General features: G+C 42.5%; 1 protein-coding gene across 1 annotated transcript in view; it reads left to right on the top strand.

The window, feature by feature from the left end:
• Positions 1-20,941, top strand: part of FEZ1 (fasciculation and elongation protein zeta 1) — a 62,455-nt gene extending 41,514 nt beyond the window's left edge. The window contains exons 5-10 of the mRNA XM_054998263.1: positions 5,632-5,800; positions 9,509-9,780; positions 11,564-11,644; positions 16,283-16,358; positions 19,263-19,328; positions 20,666-20,941. Coding sequence (XP_054854238.1) covers positions 5,632-5,800; positions 9,509-9,780; positions 11,564-11,644; positions 16,283-16,358; positions 19,263-19,328; positions 20,666-20,682 — 681 coding nt within the window. The 3' untranslated portion in view covers positions 20,683-20,941. The remainder of the gene's footprint in view (positions 1-5,631; positions 5,801-9,508; positions 9,781-11,563; positions 11,645-16,282; positions 16,359-19,262; positions 19,329-20,665) is intronic.
• Positions 20,942-21,259: the final 318 nt, after the last annotated feature.

Here is a 21,259-nt window from a genome sequence, read left to right as displayed (position 1 = left end):
AATAATTAATCAAGTGTGGCTATGTTAGTCTTTATAGAAAATATTAAGAAAATCCCTAGCTAATTATTTTTAGAGTATAAACTTTTCCTTGGAGTGATCTCCTACTTCATCAGTCCCACTATCTTTTGCAAAGGTAGGGATTAGATTACAAAAGATCATGCTATCTAAATAAAAAAATAGTTAATCTGAAAGATGTAACAGGATTTTCTTATTATAGCAATTTAGCAATTAATTTTTGAAAAATCTGTACATTAAAATACGAGGCATAAATATTGCATACCCCTCCAATCAGGAATTAAAACCCAATTGTAAAAAGTACGTTTTGTAACCTTTATGAAATCCGGCCAATAAGCAGGGCAATCCTAAGCAGAGTTATACCTGTCTAAGGCATCCAGAGCACATTGAAGTCAATGGATTTTGAAGGGTTTAACTCACCTTCTTGGGCAAAGAATTTCACAGGGTAGGTCTGTACTGCCACTAAAATGCCCTGTTCCTCAATACTGCAGATTCAATGAGACAGTCACGCTACCAACAACAGCACTGAATGCTGGGTAGGGAGAACAGAAGGGTACAGTTATTTCTTCATTGTTGTGGCTTCCCAGAATAATCTGGATGGCCAGTGCAGAAAACAGGATACTGTACTATCAGTGCAACCCTATGAAGAGTTATTCCAGTCTAAGCTCATCGAAATCAATGGACTTAGACTGGAGTAACTCTGCTCAGGATTGCACCATACATGGTCTGCTCCAGAAGGGGTCTTAGATTCTTACCTTGTTCTCCAGTTATATGGTCATGGAAATGCATGTGTCTTTGCTCTGGAATGCCATTTGGAGCCAGTAGTCATCAAAAAGACTGGTCCAAACAGCATGATCTTTATATTCTTCAAGAGTATGACAACGAATGGCATGCATCTGGTTGCTTTGTAAGGGTTGGTAGCGTGGATGGAGGCAAGCAGATGATCAGTCAGGGATGGACAATCCAACAAGGATTCAGTTAGATCCAGGAGCCAGGCTACAATTTCCCATTTTATAGGGATTAATAGAACCCTATTTGACCCCATGTATCACATGTTTCTTGTTGAGTTGTAATCTAAAATTCGACGTGTAATGCTGCACTCTAGAGCATGATGCAGAAGCTCTATCCTATGGTAAGCTGCTATGGAGAGTAAGTAAAGCGCCTGTACCCTGCAGACAGCATTGCTGGTTTGAGACCTCCGGGATGCACAGTCATGGTTTCCGATTTCTCTTTGGTACTCGTTGGAACTGTGCTTGCCTCCTGCTTTATTAGTACTTCACTTCTCATTATGCAGAGTGTTGTGGCTGAATCAGTACTGAGTCTTCAGGCAAAGTGGAACAAATGGGATCATGCCTGCCTGCCTGATATCTTGAAATTTGTGCAAAATATGTTTGAGTAAGAGAGGGGAAAAAACCCTGCCCCAAATCTCTCCTTTTTGAACAAGTAGCATTGGGCAAAGCAGATAAATGCTGAGATGGAATGAATGTGATATTGGGTTCTCTCCCAACGTGGTCTGTGCCCTAGATTTCTGTTTTCATTGTTGAGCCTTACTTGGTGGAATGGATGATGTAATCGTGGGGAAAGTTGGCAGGAAAAGACTTGATAGGTGCAGCCTACAGAGAAAAAATTAGCTGGATTCATATGAAACTTGCAAACCATAGTTTTCATGGATTAGAAGCAAATCACATGTCCATACTTCCCCCTGCCTCATGCATAGCCACCCTTTTAGTTTCCATAACGTTTGAATAGGCAGACTTGATTATAATTGTAAACTGTGGTTCAAAATGAGTTTTGATTATGGTTTGGGAGGAAGGTGTCAACTGTAGTTTACCAATTTTGAAATAATGGGAAACTGTGGGTGACTTAAAAGGGAATTTGTAAGGGAAGCAAAAAAAATGGCGGAAGGATCATGTAGCATGTGAAACTGTAGCAAATTTTGAATCCAGTTCATGGTTTGGAGGATTGCATAAACCAAGACATAGAACATCAGCCAAGGCTTTGATCCACAGTAATTATGAAGCTTACTGCAACATGTATCTTCTCCCAAACGCTGGGAAGCTACAAAGAAGACTCTGCCTCTGAAAACGTGCGCGGTATGTTTTCATTGTCAATGAGTAACTATATCTATCTTTCTCTTATCTGGAGGAAGGATTTCCAGGTGGTCTAGAGCCCTGGGGTCTGCCTGTTTATTAATTAACTGGTGTCAAAGATTATATTTTGGAGTGGAAACATAATTAAGGAAATTTCCCCCCTTTGGCAGGGTACAGGTTCAGGTATTCTCTGCCTATTGCTATGTGCTGAGTTAACTGATTTTAATGAGGCATCAATGCGTATTCTGCTGCAGAACTGTTTCACCATGTGCTCATTAGAGATGCCTTCAGGCTGCTGTGCAGATGCCCTCCAGTATATTCATGAAGGGATGTAAGCAAAGCAAAGGATCTTGTACAACTGGAGAGGAATGAAGTCAGTAAATACCAGATCATTTTTTGTTAGGGGCTTCCACTGTGTCCTAATCAACAATTGTTACACTGATTGTTGCCACGTTTCCTCCATTTTTAACAACAACAGATGCACATTTTTGAAGGCAGGGCAGAGAAGAAAGAGTAGATTTTGAAACTTTAAAAGACATTTATCTGAACATTACATTTAATTATTGTTTCAGAGTATATGTACAGTGACCTAAATAATTCAGCTTCCATTAACAGCAGCTAGACTATCCAGATAAAAACAAGGTAAACGAGCTTGCCTTGAATGTCTTTGGGATTTATATTTAAAATATGCTTCATCATAAATATACAACAGGTAACATTGGAAAGTATATTCTTATGGAGGAAAAGTGACAGGTAACATCCTATTTTTGCCCCTTTCAAGTGTTTTGAAAGACTTACTATATGGAGGGGGGTATTGAGACTGCAGTTGTGTCCCCCACCCTATTGGATGACATGAGATCTGTTATGCAGGACTGCTGAGAGCCTCCTCTGGCCCCCTGACAAAGATTCCCCCGTTTAGAAGCACACACGCAAGTGCTTGATTGAAGCCAGGCATCTTACATCAAAAATAAAAGAGTTCTGTGGCTCTTTAAATGACTAAAAAGACTGTGGGCTCTAGTTCACATAAGCTTATGATAGGATAAAAACTTGACAAACTGTAAACAAGGCAGAATGTCAGTATCTGTCTTTTTACTAGCCAGGGATTGAAGTGTATGTGTGCGACGGGTCATTTTCAGTCAGGGCAATGGTATACAGTGGAGGTGTAAGGTTCTGCCAAGTAACTTTCAGAACCTTCACTGCATGAGTCTAGGAACTGTGTGAGTTAAAGTATTTTATTTGATAAGCTACTAGTTCATTCACGGTTACATTCTTTGCCAGGAATGGTGCTTTTCTACAAGCACAGAATGTATTATAGGATTATAAACCCAGCCCCAAAGTTCCCATCCCCCTTCAGGAAAGTTAGCTAAGTTTAATAGACGAACTGCAAAAAACAGCAGAGAGGATGTGAGCGCTTCCCAGCCTCCCAGACAAAAGATAAACTGAGAAAGAGGTAACAGCAGTTGCTACATTCCAAGCAGAGAACGACTTTTAGCATCAGAACTACCTAGAATCAAGCAATCCTTCCAGAGTGACACAGAACCAACCAGGCCTAGTAAAGTATGACAGGAGACATCCTAACAGGAGGTCTTAGCCACAGGACATCTGGGGGACAAGCTACAAGTGATCAAGTGGAACGCAAGTGGAGGGCTAGTGAACAGGGAGGAATAAATGTGAGTCTGTTCACTTGCCATTCAAGTGTCATTCGTCACTTGTAGCTTGGCCCAATGATAGCTGCCTAGGAAAAGAAAAGGAAAGAAGAGGCACTGACTGACATGGCAGTAGGGTTGCCAGGCTCCCTCAACCTCCCGTCAGGGGGATTGGGGCCTGGCACTCACCTTCTGGGGTGTGTGCATGCATGTGTGCAGCGCTCTCGCAAGTGTGATGATGTCACTTCTGGGAAGTGATGTCATCAAGCGGCGCCCCCCCGCCTCCCGGAGCACGCCCACGCTCCACAGGGGCTTGGATCAGGGCCTCTGTGGAGGGCTTCCGCCCTCCATAGCGACGCAAAATGTGCCCAATCCATGCCAAAACGGGCTCGTTTCGGGCCCATTTTGGCACGGATCAGGCCCATTTTGAGTTGCTGTGGAGTGCAGGAGCGCTCCTGCCCTCTGCAGCACCGAAAACGGCCCCGTTTGGGCATGGATTTGACCCGTTTTGAGCCGCTGCAGAGCGCAGGAGTGCTCCTGTGCTCTGCAGCAGCCCCAATCCAGGCCAAACTGGGCTGATCCAGGTGACTGGTGTGCACGGGAGCGCGCAGCATTGCAGGGAGAGTGCACAGAAGGTGCGCGCCCCCCTGTTGGCCAGGTAAGTGGGGACAGGGTGTGAGGGGTGTATGGTATCCCTACTTGGCAGCCATCTCCTGTGCCCTCCCCTCCAGGCAGGGTGGTGGATTCTGAAGTCCTGTGCCACTGATCAAAATGTAGAATTCGCTGCCCGAGTATGTAGTGATGCCAATAGGCACAGACAGCATTAAAAGGCGATTAAACAGATTCATGGTGGATAGGTTTATCAGTGGCTACTAGCCATGGTAACTAAAGGGAACCTCTGAATCCCCGTACCAGGAGACAACTTCAGGGGAAGGCCTTGGCCTCTATGCGCTCCAGAGGAACCCGTTGTCCGCTGTGTGAGACAGGATGCCGGACTAGATGCTGGACCACTCGTCTGACCCAGCAGGGCTCTTCTTACGGACTTTTCTCCAGGGCCCCAGAATCACTACAGCCACCCTGATGGCATATTAAACTCCCCTTTCCTCAGTGCCACAACCCCAATTCATATCCTTCACCCACCCTTGCTGCTTTTTAGGGCCAAAGAATATGTTGAGAATTCCGCTGTGACAAAGCTTCAGTGGCATGTGATGTCTGGGCCCTTCACAGAGCTGGCTTTTAGGGACAGGAATGGTAACGGTTGTGTTAAAAATTCTTCCAAGTTAAAGCCATGGCAGTTCATTTTTTAAATAAGAGTTTGTCAAATTTACCCACATGTGGAGTCATTCAAATGTTTTCCGTTTGCGTGACCTTCCCGCCTCCGTGCCCTTAGTGCAAGTGTAAATCGAGCATGAAATTGCTTTTAGATCTTGCACTATTCTGCTTTTTTCTTTTCTTAGCGTTCGTGCGTGCAGGGGTTGACATAGCTGCTGCAAACATTTCCCATTCTTGGTTACCTGAAAGCCTCTTATTTAAGTAGCAGCCGAGTAAAATATGTCCTGACTTTAATATCCTTCTGTCAGTCCCCATTTGCAACGGCTGGGCGTAGCTGACTGTTTTGTAGCTGCTGCTTTAAATCCCCATTTGAAAGTACGCTCTGGCATTTGTGGTATAATAATGTATGTGGTATGATATTCCTGGACATTTACTTAGACCGTGAAGCTTTTATAAAGGAAAAGCTTTGTAGCTGTTAGAAATGCTACACCACACACTTTGCACCAGCACACTTGAAAGGTGCTGTCTCCATAGTAACAGCCATGGTTTCTTAGCATCAAGGCCAGACGTCATTCTGACGTGATTTGATGCGACTGTTCTTTTAACAGGTGATTGAAGAAATTGAGGAGATGATGCAGAACTCGCCAGACCCTGAAGAGGAAGAAGAGATTTTGGAGGAAGATGACGGTGGGGAAACCAGCAGTCAGGCCGATTCGGTCCTTTTGCAAGAGATACAGGCTTTGTCACAAACCCTCAACAATAATTGGTCCTGTGAAGGTGAGGACATGGGGGGAGAGTTTCTGATGGCCCAGTTCATTGGTCCATTGCTTTTCTATTGGTCCATGGTTGTTCCTATTATTATACATGTTTTGGGGTCTTGTTTTGAACTGGCCTCTCTGTGTAACATTTCCTGCCCACCCACTCCCACCTTTTAGTTGTGTATATCAGTCAGGAAAGATTAACTGGTTTTGCTTCCACGGACTACCAGATTCAAGCAGTTCTGTTCTGCAACGCGGACAATTTGGATGAAAACACTATATTCAGTGACGATTTCTCACTGAGGAGAATTTTTAGGAGCACCCTGACTTGTAATGCTTCTGAAAGTGGCTTAGATGTAGAACTTCTTCATTCATTAGAAATCATGGGTATGAACTTTTAAGGATTTGTGCTTGCCTCAGGGAAACCTGGTCATTCACTGGTGGAGTCCTGCATGTACACACTTCTGGCATTTGCAGAAACACTATTTATGTATTTATTTATAAAACATACACCACACCTTTCAATATTATAATGCCCATGGTGGAAAAGACAGCTAAAAACAAAACACCTCTGCTATAGTGGCTTCCTTTTTAGCCACGGTGATAAAGAAACAAAATCTTCATGAGTTTAGATAGTTTAAAGTGATAATGACGAGTTATGTCTGTGTGAATTGGGTATGTTCAAGTGTACAGTTCATATTTTGTTGGTGTTTGTATGGCTTATGGCTTCGGCCGGAAAAGCAATAAACAAACATATTATTATTAAAAACAAAAATACATCTTAAACCCAACAGTAAAGTATTTAGAGAAGATATTTAGGCAGAAAAAAAACCCAAGTTCAATAATGAATAAAACCAAACAGGTACATTAAGTGTGAAAAAAACTTGTTTAAAGAAATAAGTCTTTAAATTTTGCTTAAAGGGCTAATCTGTTGAACCTCAGTAGGGAACTGCAGCCATATTTTGGGGCTTACCAGTGAGAAAGCCCTCTCTGCAGTTGTTTCCTACCTGACAGAATTTATCAGAAAATCATCTGTGCTATCTCACGTAATAACAACAGTACGCTTATATTAATAATGACAGTGTGCTTATATACCTCTAGATTAGACTACTGCAATTTGCTCTACGCAGGGCTTCCCTTGGGCTTCATCCGGAGATTACAGCTGGTTCAAAATGCAGCTGCGCGGGTGATTGCAAGAGTCCCGATAGGGGAACATATAACACCTATATTATGCCAGCTGCATTGGCTACCAGTTGAGTATCGGCTTTGGTTCAAGGTTTTGGTGCTGACCTATAAAGCCCTATGTGGACTGGGTCCAGCATATCTGTGTATATACCCCAGAGGACACGAAAACTTTTGGTGGTCCCCGGTCCAAGGGAGGCTCGCCTGGCCTCTACCATAGCCAGGGCCTTTTCAGTCCTGGCACTGGCCTGATGGAACTCTCTGTCGATGAATCCAGGACCCAGCAGGATTTATTATCCTTCCGCTGGGCCTGTAAGACAGAGATGTTCCATCAGGCATATGGTGGAGGCTAGGCTGGGCCCCCGCCGGCCATACTTGACCTGAAAAGATCTGTCCATCACCCTATATATATTTATAGATATGAATATATGGGCCATGTTTGAAATGAAGTAACTCTTCCATTGCCATCTGAGGAGAAGTTTTTATTGTATGTAGTGTTTTAAATTTTATTTTAATGTTTTTATCTGCTTTTATGTAAATTAAAATGTTGTGCTCTGCCCTGAGCCCGCTCGGTGGGGAGGGCGGACTAAAAATCTAATCTAATCTAATCTAATCTAATCTAATCTAATCTAATCTAATCTAATCTAATCTAATCTAATCTAATCTAATCTAATCAATCAATCAATTAATTAAATGCCACTCTTCTAGACTGATTAGGGACCACTCAGAGCAACGGCCAAAGTCAGGGTTGTTATTGTCCCCACAATACAGCTGGGGAGTTGGGGCTGAGAGGAGTGGCTTACCCAAGGCCACCTGCTGAGCTCATGGCAGTGGTGGAGAAAAGGGGGAGGTAGAGGAAGTTCGTCTCCTCTCCTGGAGTCTCTAACCCAATATGCATACTCCCAGAAGGGATACTAAGGTATCTTTGTAACTCTCAAGTGCTATAGTTATACATTAGCAACTTTCTTTCTTTTCTTACTTAGCTGCTAGCCTAGTGTGCTATACCTTCCTACATATTGTGTGTTCTTGGTATTTTATATTCTACTGTAATACAATGAAGATCTTTCTTTGGTTAAGAACAAGCTGTGTCAAAGGTGTCCTCAGCTGCCTGCCTATGTTCAGCCATTTGCTAGTACTTTGCTCAGTCAGAGGTTCACCGGTATCCAAACACAACATGGACTTTTTCTGCTCTTTGATGATAATTTTAGTGTCTGCGTATGCGTGCTGAAAACATAATGTGTGAAGTGATCTTCAGATATGGACCACTCCTCCGATGTACTTGTGGGCTGGCCACGAACTGCATGAGTTTGCTATCCAAAACAGATGAAATAATGATAAGATTGTGATGGGGTATATGCTACACCTATCTGCTCATCTCCAGATGATGATGTCATTTATGTGACAAGAGGGCTTTCTCTATAATGCGTAGTGATTAGACGTAACCTGGGGTGGAACCTCTCCGTTTCCAGCAGTAGTGCTAAGAAAAAGCTACTGCCCACTTGCAGTATGATTCCCATTGTCCCCCAACAGCCTCTGGAGCTCTCTTCCTGAATCTTTCTGTCTTTGTTTGATTCACCTTCCATACCTGGCCAGGTGGGAAATAATGGCAAGTATTTGCTTTGTACTTTTCTCGGATAGGTTTTATTTTTGAAGCATGCTTCTTGCAACGCAGTCTGGGAATCACCAGGCTAATCCCAGTAGACAGTTTTTAAACACTTGAACTAAAACTTTATTTAGTGAAAATCCAAATAAGATGTATCGTGATTATTGCCGTTATCCTATGAGCACTATGTGACCTGACTCCAGCCTGACTTTTATTCTGATCAGAGCATCAGTGGCTCATCGTGGCCTTGATTTAACTGATGTTAGAAAATCCCAGTCCATGAAATGTAAAACCTCCACCAATATTGCCTAGCTGAGATACTAATAGTATGGCTGCAACATTCAGTTGATCAATAAGGTTAATTGATTTAAAACTTGTTACTTGGCTAAAAAAGCGCTTCTGATAAATTGGGAAGCTTTTAGAAAAATATTGTTTCTAAGATGAGAATTAAAAGATTTAAGTGGCATGTACCGTCTTAGAATACGCTTTCCTCTTTTTCACATGGGGGAATACCTCTTCGAAGATTGCATATCTCTTTTAAAAAGGGGGGGGGGTTATGCCATATGTCAGCTACAAGTTTTAAAAGAAATTCTGTTATTAAAAATAATAGCCTTTTCTTTAAAATCTGCAGCTTGATTAATTGGGGATACCCTTTTAGTAAATTAAAAAGGCTTTCTATTGATCTCTAAATGCGGAAAGCATGCCTTTTTAAAAGAAGTATCTTATTACATAAATGGATATAAATTAAATTTATTCATTGATTGAAAATTCATGCAGTTTACAATGCGGTCTTAAACAGTTACACCCTTTAAAGCCCATTGACTTAAATGGTCTGAGGAGTATGTAACTCTGCTTAGGATTGCGCTGATAATTAACATTTCTTTAATTGGGCGATAGACCTAGCAGACAACGTGCCTGTTCTCCTCTTCTGATTCTTCAAAGGCTTGGGGCATATGTCTGACTCAGAGCTGTTGGAGATGCTGGATCGCGTGGAAGGTGCCATCCGCGACTACTCCGAAGAACTCGTGCAGCAGCTGGCTCGCCGCGACGAGCTGGAGTTTGAGAAGGAGGTGAAGAACTCCTTCATCACGGTGCTGATCGAAGTCCAGAACAAGCAGAAAGAGCACAGAGAGCTGATGAAAAGGAGGAGGAAAGAGAAAGGGCTAAGCCTGCAGAGCAGCCGGATAGAAAGGGCAACCCAGATGCCACTCAAGGTGGGTGAGAAATCCCAGCATTCCTTCCGTAAGAGGGTTTATAAAGTAGAACTCTGGGCTTGGCTCAGAAGTGGGGATTTAAGGTTCTCTTCACAAGGCTGTATGCAGTGGGAGGTTTTTTCACTGCAAGTTTGTGTTGTGTTATTTTAATGCAAACCAATAGAAACACGGTAAGTAAGCATGAATGAGTGCAGTATAGAAACCCAATAACAGACCATGTTTACAGAATTCATAGAGCAGGGCTAGCTTCAGCTTTTCAAAATTACCTGCAAGAAATTGATTCTCATATTACACATGCATATTTCTTACTGCATAAGCTTATATACGTTTAATCACATGTATGGATGTTTCTCTTAGGTAAGTATGCATTATACAGCTAAGAGTCTTGTCTCTACACGATACACCTCAGTGCATGTTCGTCAAATGTAGGGAGGCACAATGTTATCTGGGAAACTTAGTTTAAAAAGACAGAGCTAACGGAGATCGCTCCTCAGAGGGTTTGTTAATTCCATCTTCGCCTCTGGGAAACCTCTGTCAATTTCATCTCTCCAACTGTTTGGGATCGCAACCAGAGGGCAGTGAAAAATGGAAATGGGCTGGAGCTGCCTTCCAGAGCCGGGTTTGGACCTAGAGAGATTCAAATGGGCTAAAGTTTCCCTTCTGGCATTTCACAACCCCTTCACACAGCTTCAGTGTATAGCAAAGCCTTTGCTCTGCCACTGGCTCTGTCCTTCCCAGCTAACCTTGCATCTGCTGACACATGTGCTTCACGTGCCAGATGTCTTGTATAGAGAAACTTGTAGATCCTTGTGGCAGTGTTGAGTTGACTTCAGTCTTGTGTAGTCTTTTGCTTTTTTAATGAGAACCTCTGGGGCCTAAAAACGTGCTTTAAATTAAAAAAAATGAATATATATTGACAGATAAGGCATAACTGATCACTGCTAAGTGTTTGTGAACTGGTACTCTTGCTGAAGAATTTAAGAAGTGCCTTGTAGGATTGGATCAAAGTCTGCTTGACACAATATTCTTTGCAAGAATCCAATCAATCTGCAAATTGTAAGTGGTCCACAAACTGGCTAGTGCTCCCTCCAGTAGTTTTATCTTCTGCCCACCCCACTATTAGCGTATGAGATTTCAATGATTAGCTTGAGAAATGTTTGCAATATGATTCTGTTCACAAAGATGATATGGTTTACTGGCTGCCCTGCCAGCATATGTGCTTGGAGCCGTTCATAAAAACAAAACGACAAATTCTGTCGTGGGCTTCTGCCAGCTTTCCACGTGGAGAGAAAAAGGTGTGTTAAACTTCAGAAACCATGTGATTGAATGGACAATGATACTGAATTTCTAATATAGGTGTCTAAGGACAAGGAGTTGACTGTAGTCACAGCCTTACATCCATGAATATGTAGTGGCTAGAGGAATGGACTAGGATCTGGGGGACCCAGGTTCGATTCCCTACTCTGCCATGGAAGCTCGCTGGGTGACCTTAGGCCAGTCACATACTCCTAGCCTAACCTACCTCACAGGGTTGTTGTGAGGATAAAATGGAGGAGAGGAGAATGATGTAAGCTGCTTTGGGCCCCATTGTGGAGGAAGGCCAGGGTATAAATGAAGTAAAACATAAACAAATGCATTGGTACACTGCACAAATTCTGTACAATGCATATGTGCGGGAGACAGAAACAACAGACTCTACTGCTGTATCTGATTAGGTAATTTTGTAATTGAAACCAACAATCTGAAAGAAAACCTGAAGGTTTTGTTTTCTTTTTCTGTGTAGCGGTTCAGTATGGAAGGAATCTCAAATATCCTGCAGACCGGTATCCGGCAGACATTTGGGAACTCAGCAGCTGATAAACAGGTGGGAACGATATCCGCTGAGAGTGAAAATGTAAATTATACCAGCATGTTCGTTTCTCCTAAGCCTCTGGACAGCATGACTGCAGGAACAATTTCAGGGGAGGGCTAGAAGGTAGGAAAGGGCGGGTGGGGGGGCTTAACCTCCCCCTGTGCCTACAAATGACTCCCAGTTGTTTCCTATTATAACAGGAGAACAAGCACATCCATTACACGGGTGGGAGACATTTGCAGGAGAGATGCAGCATACTGGGGGAAGGATAAGAGCCCCACTCCTGTGCACCAGTCCTCCCTTGCTGTTGCCCCCCCACTGTCACATGGATCACACTGTGTTTGCCTCATAAAGTATAATTCCACCCAGAGTGGATTATTGGATTAACACTGGTACTAAATTCTTGCTACTCGTGTAACAATTGAATTACCTTGGAGTTTTTGTACCCTTCTCATTTCTTGCTGTAGGCTACTTAAAACATTCTGCTGCTCTGTGTACAATGGTTTGTCCCCCAGCTGGAGGGAAATCCTGCTGACCTGTAGGTCAACACCTTTGATGTTTAGGCAGCTGGAGAGGAAAAGAAAAATAAGTCCCTACCAAGGGCAGCCGATGCCTAGTGGCAAGAAGGACCATATTTTGCTTTTAAGTTGAAAATTAAACTATGCTTTGCTGGGCATCTGGCAATCAAAAGTGGCATCAGTCCCTAATTTGAATCAAAAGCCAAACTGAAGTGGTTATCGATAGTGGCTAATCTGCCACCGTCTGCACAAGCCAAGCCACTTGTTGGTTTGCACCCCAGCTCCATCCAAGTAACATGAATTCTTAGGAGTTTCAAATTTTAATAAGTTAATTTGCACAATTAATCAACATGGGTTCTCAAAGGCCCTCCCTAGACTCCATTAAGTGCTAAATGAATAAATATGTTTGAAATCTTGGTTGAAAAATCCTAGCAGAATGATAAAAAGTAAAAGAAGAGCCCTGCCAGGTCTGAATAAAGGTCCATCTAGTTCGGATGGCCTAAAGGCCTATCTAGGTCAGCATTGCTGGCAGCTGTGGTTATTGCCTGTTGTTCCCCTGCCTGACCATCTGCCTTTGCAAGCATCACCACTCCATGCTGAAAGCCAAGCTACAAGTGACACCTGACACAGTTTGGACACTTGTCAGCTTCCCTCAAGTTTTGATGGGAAATGTAGGCATCCTGGTCTTGCAGCTGTAATGGAGAGCTAAGAGAAAGGAACGGAGGCTATTCCCACTAAATATACCGACGAAAAAGGGAGAGAAAAAATTCTCGCGGGAACCATAAAAGGAATTGTTCACTTCTTACGTGATTATATTAAAGTGTTTTCAATACCAATTACAAGAAAAATTATACAATCTGCTCATATACAAACAATAAAGATGTCCAGAATGTCTATCATCTGTGTGTGTTCTCCTTTATCACGGTGTGCAGATGAGTCTTCACAAAGTCTTCTCATATAAATTCAGTTTGAGAGTACAATGAACAGAAATTGTCACGCCCAATCTGGGGCCGAGGGTGGAAGGATCCAAATTCCATCCAAATGGACGTTAACTCTTTATATACCATTATTCCTCATCAGGAAGCCCGAGAGGTAGTAGAAGAAGTCTTTACATCAACAGAAAATACCATTCCATCATCTTGCCTTCTACAATTCCTTGATTTGGTTTTGGAAAAAAACTATTTTTGTTTTGAAGATCAATTTTTCTTTCAGAAAACCCATTTCTTTCAGAAAACCAATTTTTCTTTCAGAAAAAAGGCGTTGCAATGGGGTCCCCTGTGGTGCCCAGCATCGCAAATTTATTTATGGCTCGATGGGAGAGACTTCATATTTTACAAGATAATAACCCCTTCAGGGGTAACATCCTCTTCTTTTGCAGATACCTGGATGATTTATATTTTTTTATTTCAGGGAGCTGCCCAGATACCGGACTTTTGTAAATGGCTTAATGAATAAGATGCTAATGTTAAGTTTACCTGGCGGTCAGATCCCTACCAAATTAATTTTTTGGATGTAGTTACGTATCGGGATGCTTTCCACAAAATACAGGTTAGAACTTACACTAAGGAGATAGATCGGAACTCATATTTGGAATTTGGATCCTTCCACCCTCGGCACCTTAGACAAAATATACCATATGGCCAATTTTTGCGTATTAGACGGAATTCTACCGCAATAACTGATTTTGACAGGGATGGCAGGCAGATGAAACAAATGTTCATAAACAGAGGCTATCCACCTAAAATTATTTCTCAAGCCCTCTCTAAGGCTAGAGCTATAGATAGATCTGTATTATTTCAGACTCGGAAAGCCCAACCAGACCAAAGAATTAGATGGGCATTGGATTATACACCCTTAACAAACAAAATTAAAAGAATTGTTGCTCGTCATTGGTCTCTTATTGAGGACATTGCAGGATGTGATCAACCACCGTTATGTGGTTTACGAAGATCTAGGAGCCTAAGGGATGATTTAGTTCATGCTAATATGCGTATTCGGCCCCAGGAAACATCATTACCTGTGGGAAATTTTAAATGTGGTCGATGTACTTTGTGCAAATTAATGCTAGAGGGGAAGGAGATTATTGTTAAGGAACGGAAACTGACGGTTAAACATTTTGCATCATGTTACACATCAGGTGTGGTATACTTACTTGAATGTCCTTGTGCTCTTTTCTATGTGAGTTGTACGATAAGACCATTAAAAACTAAGATTTTTGAACACATGTCTAGGATTAGACACAGAGTAATGGAGGCGCCCCTGGTACAACATTTCATCGAGCATCACCATGAAGATAATTCCTTTAAAGTAGCGGTATTGGAGGTTGTAACTAAGGGACATGCAAATCAAATTAGGTTATTGAGGAGGGAAGCTTTTTGGATTGTCTTCTTGCAGACGGTCAGACCGCACAGCCTCAATACGGAACTGTCATTGAACTGCTTTTTGTAATCAGTTATGTTGCTTTAAAGTTTTGAGATTGAATAATGAGGACGTGATTTAAACCGTAGTTGAAGTGATTGGCCACACGCAGGAGAAGATACAGCTGCTGTGGCTTGGATACTGGAGACATACGCGTCCATATTAAATATTGATTGAAATACTTTATGCTGTGGGAATACAACAGGTCAGTTCCATTTGGGGGAGTGTAAAACACTTAGTGATGTTAACTGTATATTAATATAAGAATGTTGTTTTTTACAGTTATAAACCACGCCCCTGACGAAGGGGACGAAATCTGTTTGTAGCCGGCCCCAGATTGGGCGTGGCAATTTCTGTTCATTGTACTCTCAAACTGAATTTATATGAGAAGACTTTGTGAAGACTCATCTGCACACCGTGATAAAGGAGAACACACACAGATGATAGACATTCTGGACATCTTTATTGTTTGTATATGAGCAGATTGTATAATTTTTCTTGTAATTGGTATTGAAAACACTTTAATATAATCACGTAAGAAGTGAACAATTCCTTTTTTGGTTCCCGCGAGAATTTTTTCTCTCCCTTTTTCGTCGGTAATGGAGAGCTAAGCTGTAAAACCAGGATGCCTACATTTCCCCTCAAAACTTGAGGGAAGCTGACAAGTGTCCAACCTGTGTAAGGCATCACTTGTAGCTTGGCTCTGAGAGAAAGAGAGAGGGAGGAAGAGCAAGCTGATGAGAGCACAGTTAGCTGGACTGTCCAGGCTCCTAGCAGTCATTGCAACTCGCTTTCCGGGTGCATTAACAGGGCTTTTTTTCTGGGGAAAGAGGTGGTGGAACTCTGGGTTGCCCTCGGAGAAAATGGTCACATGGCTGGTGGCCCCGCCCCCTGATCTCCAGACAGAGGGGAGTTTAGATTGCCCTCCGCGCCACCAACGGCGCGGAGGGCAATCTAAACTCCCCTCTGTCTGGAGATCAGGGGGCGGGGCCACCGGCCATGTGACCATTTTCAAGAGGTTCCAGAACTCCGTTCCACCATGTTCCAGCTGGAAAAAAGCCCTGACTGTAGGTCACTTTATGTATCTTTCCACAAACAGGCATGATGTTTCATTTTATATTATGGGAAAAGCCCCCTCCCCCTTTCTGAGTGACGTTGATAATATGACCACTTTTCCAGTCTTTAAAAAGAACTGTATAATGACCCTAAAACATTAATTTGTTGTTATTAGAACTCAGACCATAATTGCTATAAGCTATTGAGCAACTTCATAGATATAGGAGTAGAGTTCATAGTGCTGTCTCATTTGATGTGCATTACAGCTGGGTGCCAATCTGGCTTCATAAGTGTTGAATCTCTGGGGTCTAAAAATGTGCTTTGCATTCTCAAAAACTAGAGTACATCTCTGGAATGTTGCAGCATTCCACACAGACAGAGATCTCTAGCGGGCAACTCTTGAGAACACTATAGCATGTGTCGACACTCTGAAGACTCTCCATAAAGGTGGTTGAATGAGGACATTAAAAGTTGTGATCCAGACACCAGTCAAAACATTCACTCGCTTGCTTTCAGCCCCCTGTTAAAAAACGTTTTTGTGAACTGCCTCGCAACCTTTCCTTGGGGAGCAATGGAGATGGTGGGCAGGTAGTTCTGTTTTCTGTTCCTCCCAGAAGGAATGGGGAAACTGATAAATGCTGCTATCATTCCTTTCCAGTATTTGAACACAGTTATTCCATACGAGAAGAAAGGTGCGCCTCCTTCAGTTGAAGACTTACAGATGCTTACAAATAGTAAGTTGCTTGTCCGCTGTGTACTGAACGTGGTTAAGAACTCAACTTTGAGAACAACCCATCCCGCTTGCAGTGGAAATATTCTAGAATCTTTGGACTACCAGGATAATAAAATCCTCAAACTTTCTCATGAGGGAAACAGCAGTAGCTAACATTTTGGGAAGTAGTGGTGTGGTAATGAATGGGTTTGAAGAAATCACCATCTGTGCTAGCTGGATTTCCCTTTTGACTGGGGGCCAAACTAGAAGTGACAAATTACACTTGAATTACACTTGACACATAGTGATCGAGTGGAGTGCAAATGAACTGGGAGGAATACACGTGAGTCTGTTCACTTGCCATTCAAGTGTAATTCGTCACTTCTAGCTTGGCCCTGAGTCTGGAAGGTGCACTGACCACCTGAGCAGGCACAGTGCAACATGCCCAATATTGAGAGAAGTTCAGCATTTCTGAGAGACATATATGGCCCAGATTTTTGGTAGGAACATGTACCTTCTAACTATATCACACAAGACTTTAAATACAATAGGTCAACCTATTCTACTTGGGGATCCAGGATTATAGAAGTTCTTCTTGAGAGAGGCCCAACAAAGTGCTGTAGATCTTCTGGGAATAAAGGCAAAACACTTTTCATTTAGACAGGTTTTTTTAAAAAAGGATGTTGCTTATGTTACTGACATGAAGTTTTATTGTCGTTCCTTTTTATTCTTTGAGAATTCTGTTTTTGTAACTTAACAAAATGCTGGGCTGTTTCCACGTTACACACCTTCATCCGGAACGCTGCAGAATGTTGCGAAAAAAACATGGAAGATAGATAGCATCTTCTCGCATGAGGAGACTCTACCTTCCACATTTTTTTCACAACGTTCTGCAGCATTCCAGATGAAGGTGAGTAGTGTGGAAACGGCCCTGGTTAGCTGCCTTCTTTTTGATCACAAACAGGCATCCATTTTAGATAAAACGCATATGACTGTATATCCTGTACCTAAAGCATCTCTGGTATGCTTTGTCTAGCTTTGGATTGGAAAAGACATTTCTATGACTTTCGTAAGCAGAATATTCAGTTATTAAACTGAAATTCTTAATGTTTATGCACTCTTCTAAAGCTGAACCTTATCAATTCTTGTCATGTTAGAATGGCTTGATCTCATTTTCCTTTCAGATGTCTTGCAAAATGTTTAAAAGTTATCATCCTTTTTATCTTTCCCTTTAACTACCTTACTGTGGAAACAAAATTCTAATGAAGGACGCTCCCATTCTCTGATCTGCGTAGACCTGGGTTTGGTTTGCATTCACACGTAATCAGAGATGTAATTTTAGGAGTGGGTCAAAATGCGAGCTGGTCTAAATGCCAGACTATCTCAAGTTAATACTATGTAGCAGCTGGCTTTTCTCTTTTGAAATTCTTATGTCGTGTCATCAATTTCTTCTTTATGTATCTGTTGTCAAATTGCTGCACTCTTTTTTTCTGGGTGGCACTTAATTTCCATGTTTCTGCCCTCAGAAGTCAACATGTTCCGGAACAGTTTGTTGCTTCAAAGCTATTTCATAAACATCCAGGTTCATAAGCTAGAGAATTTTAGCCTCTAACTCTGACTGAACAATTTGAAGAACAAAAATTGAAAGGTTGAGATGTTGTGACAGGCCCTTGTGCATTCTGGGAGAATCGTCAGTCTCCTTTTGAGTCTCCATGGCAACTGTATTTTGAACTAGCTGGAACAAACACTGGCTTAGTCCTCTTGAAAAGAGTGCAGTGCTGTGAATGGCTGTTTTGTGCAGAGAGTTTTGTGTAAGTGACAATTTGTGTCTCGAGGCAAAGCCTTGGCAAAGAGGTTACTAGGGACAAATTTGGTGGGATTTTTTTTTTTCCTAATTAACTAGTGTGCAAAGCTACATCAGACAGTGATGCAAACATAAGTTATATTTAGATGAGACCAGTTACTGAGCTGGAAGAAATGTTCCTGAATAACGTTCAAAGACCAGCCAACCCTTCCAAATACAGGCCCTTGAATCTTTAGTATCCAAGTTGCTACTAACAGAGCATGAAGTAATGCAGCTTGTATGTTTAACTTTCCCATTTTCTGGGTAGATTTCCCATCTCACAGGTCTCTTTTGTAAGGGCTCCTCTGAATGTTATGGTATGGAGAAAGATCTCTGTTTTGACCAAGACTAAATTTAACCGCTGTGCTGCAATCTATTAATAGAATTACTAGATTCAATATGGTGCAGGGTTCTTAGGCCTTTGAGTCTTAGAATTCTGACAGGCATAGCTCCTCCTGCTATAGCAGTAGTATGATCAGGGCTTTTTTTCAGCGGGAACGCGGTGGAACGGCACCTCTTAAAAATGGTAACATGGCTGGTGGCCCCACCCCCTGATCTCCAGACAGAGGGGAGTTTAGATTGCCCTCCGCGCTGCCGAGGACAATCTAAACTCCCCTTTGTCTGGAGATGAGGGGGAGGAGCCATCGGCCATGTGACCATTTTCACCGAGGGCAATTTAAACTTTAAAAAACTCCCCCCTTGTTCCAGCTGACCCAAAATGACGTCATTGTGCGGTCTTGAGTTCCACCACTGAGTTCCACCACCTCTTTTCCCAGAAAAAAAGCCCTGAGTATGATTGAGTGTTCCTGCTTTGAAGCCGAACCTGTATGAGCTTTGAAACATACAAGGGCGTCCTAAGCCTGCAAGTGTCCTGCTAACTTCATAGGAAAAGAAATTTCTGTGCAAGGAAACAGCTGGCTCCACACAAGCAGCTCTTAGGTGCCTAGGCAGGGAAGCACACGTATCCAAGTTCCCACACCTGCACCAAATGAGCGCATGTGTGTCACTGAAACCCCACATGAAACTTTTGCTCGTTTGAATGATTCACTAATGATCTCCCCTGCCTTCAATTTCTTTTCCCAGTTCTTTTTGCAATGAAGGAAGACAATGAAAAGGTCCCTACGTTGTTAACTGACTACATTTTAAAAGGTAAATATGAATGTGTAAGGGGGCTGTCCACACATCATTTAATTTCTGTAGCTGAATGTGTGAACGGCTTTAGTTGAAAAGTATTGTGTTTGGGGCAGTGTGAGCTGACATGAAGGTTTTGACTGTGGTGTTCGATATGTGACGATTCATTCAGACACGTGAGGCACACTTTAATGCTGCTATTCCTTATTTCTAGAAACCTCTGTAGGAATGGCCTGTTGTAGCCAAAATGGAAAGGTCTCTGATCCCAAGGAGCTTACATTTTAAAATAGAGAATGGGGTATTCTGCAGAGGGGAGAGGGAAAAAGGCAGGAGTGAGTTAATATGGCTAATGAAGACATGCTAGATAAAACTTGATCATAATTCCAGAGTGGGAATTGTGCTAACTTAAACAGGAATCCAGTAGCACTCTGAGTATGGGTTCAGCTTGGGTTTTTGTGAGCCAGAACTCACTTCATCAGATACATCCAATAAGGTTACATTTATACTTAGAGTTCAAGAAACAGAAAAGGGGTGGGGGAGAGAAGTTACAAGGAAAAAGTGGTTCAGAATTTTAGCGCTGCACTAAAGGGGTGTGGAGGGGAGAGAGAGATGTAGTGTACCCCAAAAGGTTGCAACACATTGCGTGGGTTTTTTCAAAGCATTCCTGTACTTGGGTTATTACGTGCTGTATCCCAGGTCTGCAGTTCTTAGGGTTGCCAACTCTAGGTTGTGAAATTCCTGGAGATTTGTGGGTAGTACTTGGAGAAGGTAAGGTTTCATGAAGAGAAAGACCTCAGCAAGTACAATGCCATAGAGCCCACCCTCCAAAGCAGCCATTTTCTTCAGAGAATTGATCCTTGTTGTCTAGATGCCAGTTCTAATTCTGGGAGATCTCCAGCCCCACCCCCCGCCCCGGCCAGAAGCTGGCAACACTAGCACTTCCCCAGATCTATTCTGTGAACAAGCAGAGATGAGTTTAGTGGTGAGGACAGTTGCTGTGTGGTTTGCAGAAACTTCATCCTATTGAAGCCTTGACACAAACTCCACGGGGACAAGCTTTTCATGTCTCTTATGCTAGTGGGTTCTAGCTGGTTGCCTGAGAACTTTTCTTTTGCTGCAGTGCCAACAGATGGGAGGTGTGCTGGGTGGAGGACACAGCAGAATAACACTTTTTAAAAAAAAAATCCTCAGTCTTCTAACACAAATGTATTGACCAACTATTGCAAGTCCAACGATTGTTACCAAGAAAAATAGCCTTCCATTTAATTCTGTCATCGACATAAGGGAAAAAAATGTGATCCATAAAATGCCCTCACTTGAATTGTCTTGCTTCCTCTCTTCCTTCCTTCTTCCAGTTCTCTGTCCTACCTAAGCTCTGAGGCTCTGAGCGTTGTGGAACCAACAGGAGACAATGAGGCCAGTGTGTCATTCCATCACAGGGACTGCATGACATAAAATGTAAACTTTGAATTGTGTATTTAAAGATGTATAGCATTAACCCGGATTAAACATGAGCAAAAGTCTTCCCCTTTGCTGTCCGTTTCTAGTTCTAGTAAACATTTGAATGCATGACTGCAAGCAAGTGCTGCTCGTCTCTTTCTCTCTTGCCCACCTCCATCTTGGAGAGGCACTGGGCCAAGCTAGAAGTGACGAACGGCACTTGAACGGCAAGTGAACAGACTCACGTGTATTCCTCCCTGTTCACTCACGCTCCACTTGATCATGTAGTGGAGCGCAAGTGAACAGGGAGGAATACACGTGAGTCTGTTCACTTGCCGTTCAAGTGCCATTCGTCACTTGTAGCTTGGCCCTCTGTTTCACCCCATGGTGTATTCTAGACCCAACTTCCCCCAAACAGCTACGAGACTAATTTGAATACTGAAATAAACGTTGCTTTCATTAAAAAAAATGTTTCTGACCATCTTGAAGTGGTTTGCCATTCAAGATCT

This window comes from Eublepharis macularius, chromosome 14 (genome assembly GCF_028583425.1).
Source record: "Eublepharis macularius isolate TG4126 chromosome 14, MPM_Emac_v1.0, whole genome shotgun sequence".
NCBI classification, from domain to species: Eukaryota; Metazoa; Chordata; class Lepidosauria; order Squamata; family Eublepharidae; genus Eublepharis; species Eublepharis macularius.
Note: the sequence above shows the minus strand (reverse complement) of the source record. Positions and strands in the feature narration are given on the sequence as shown.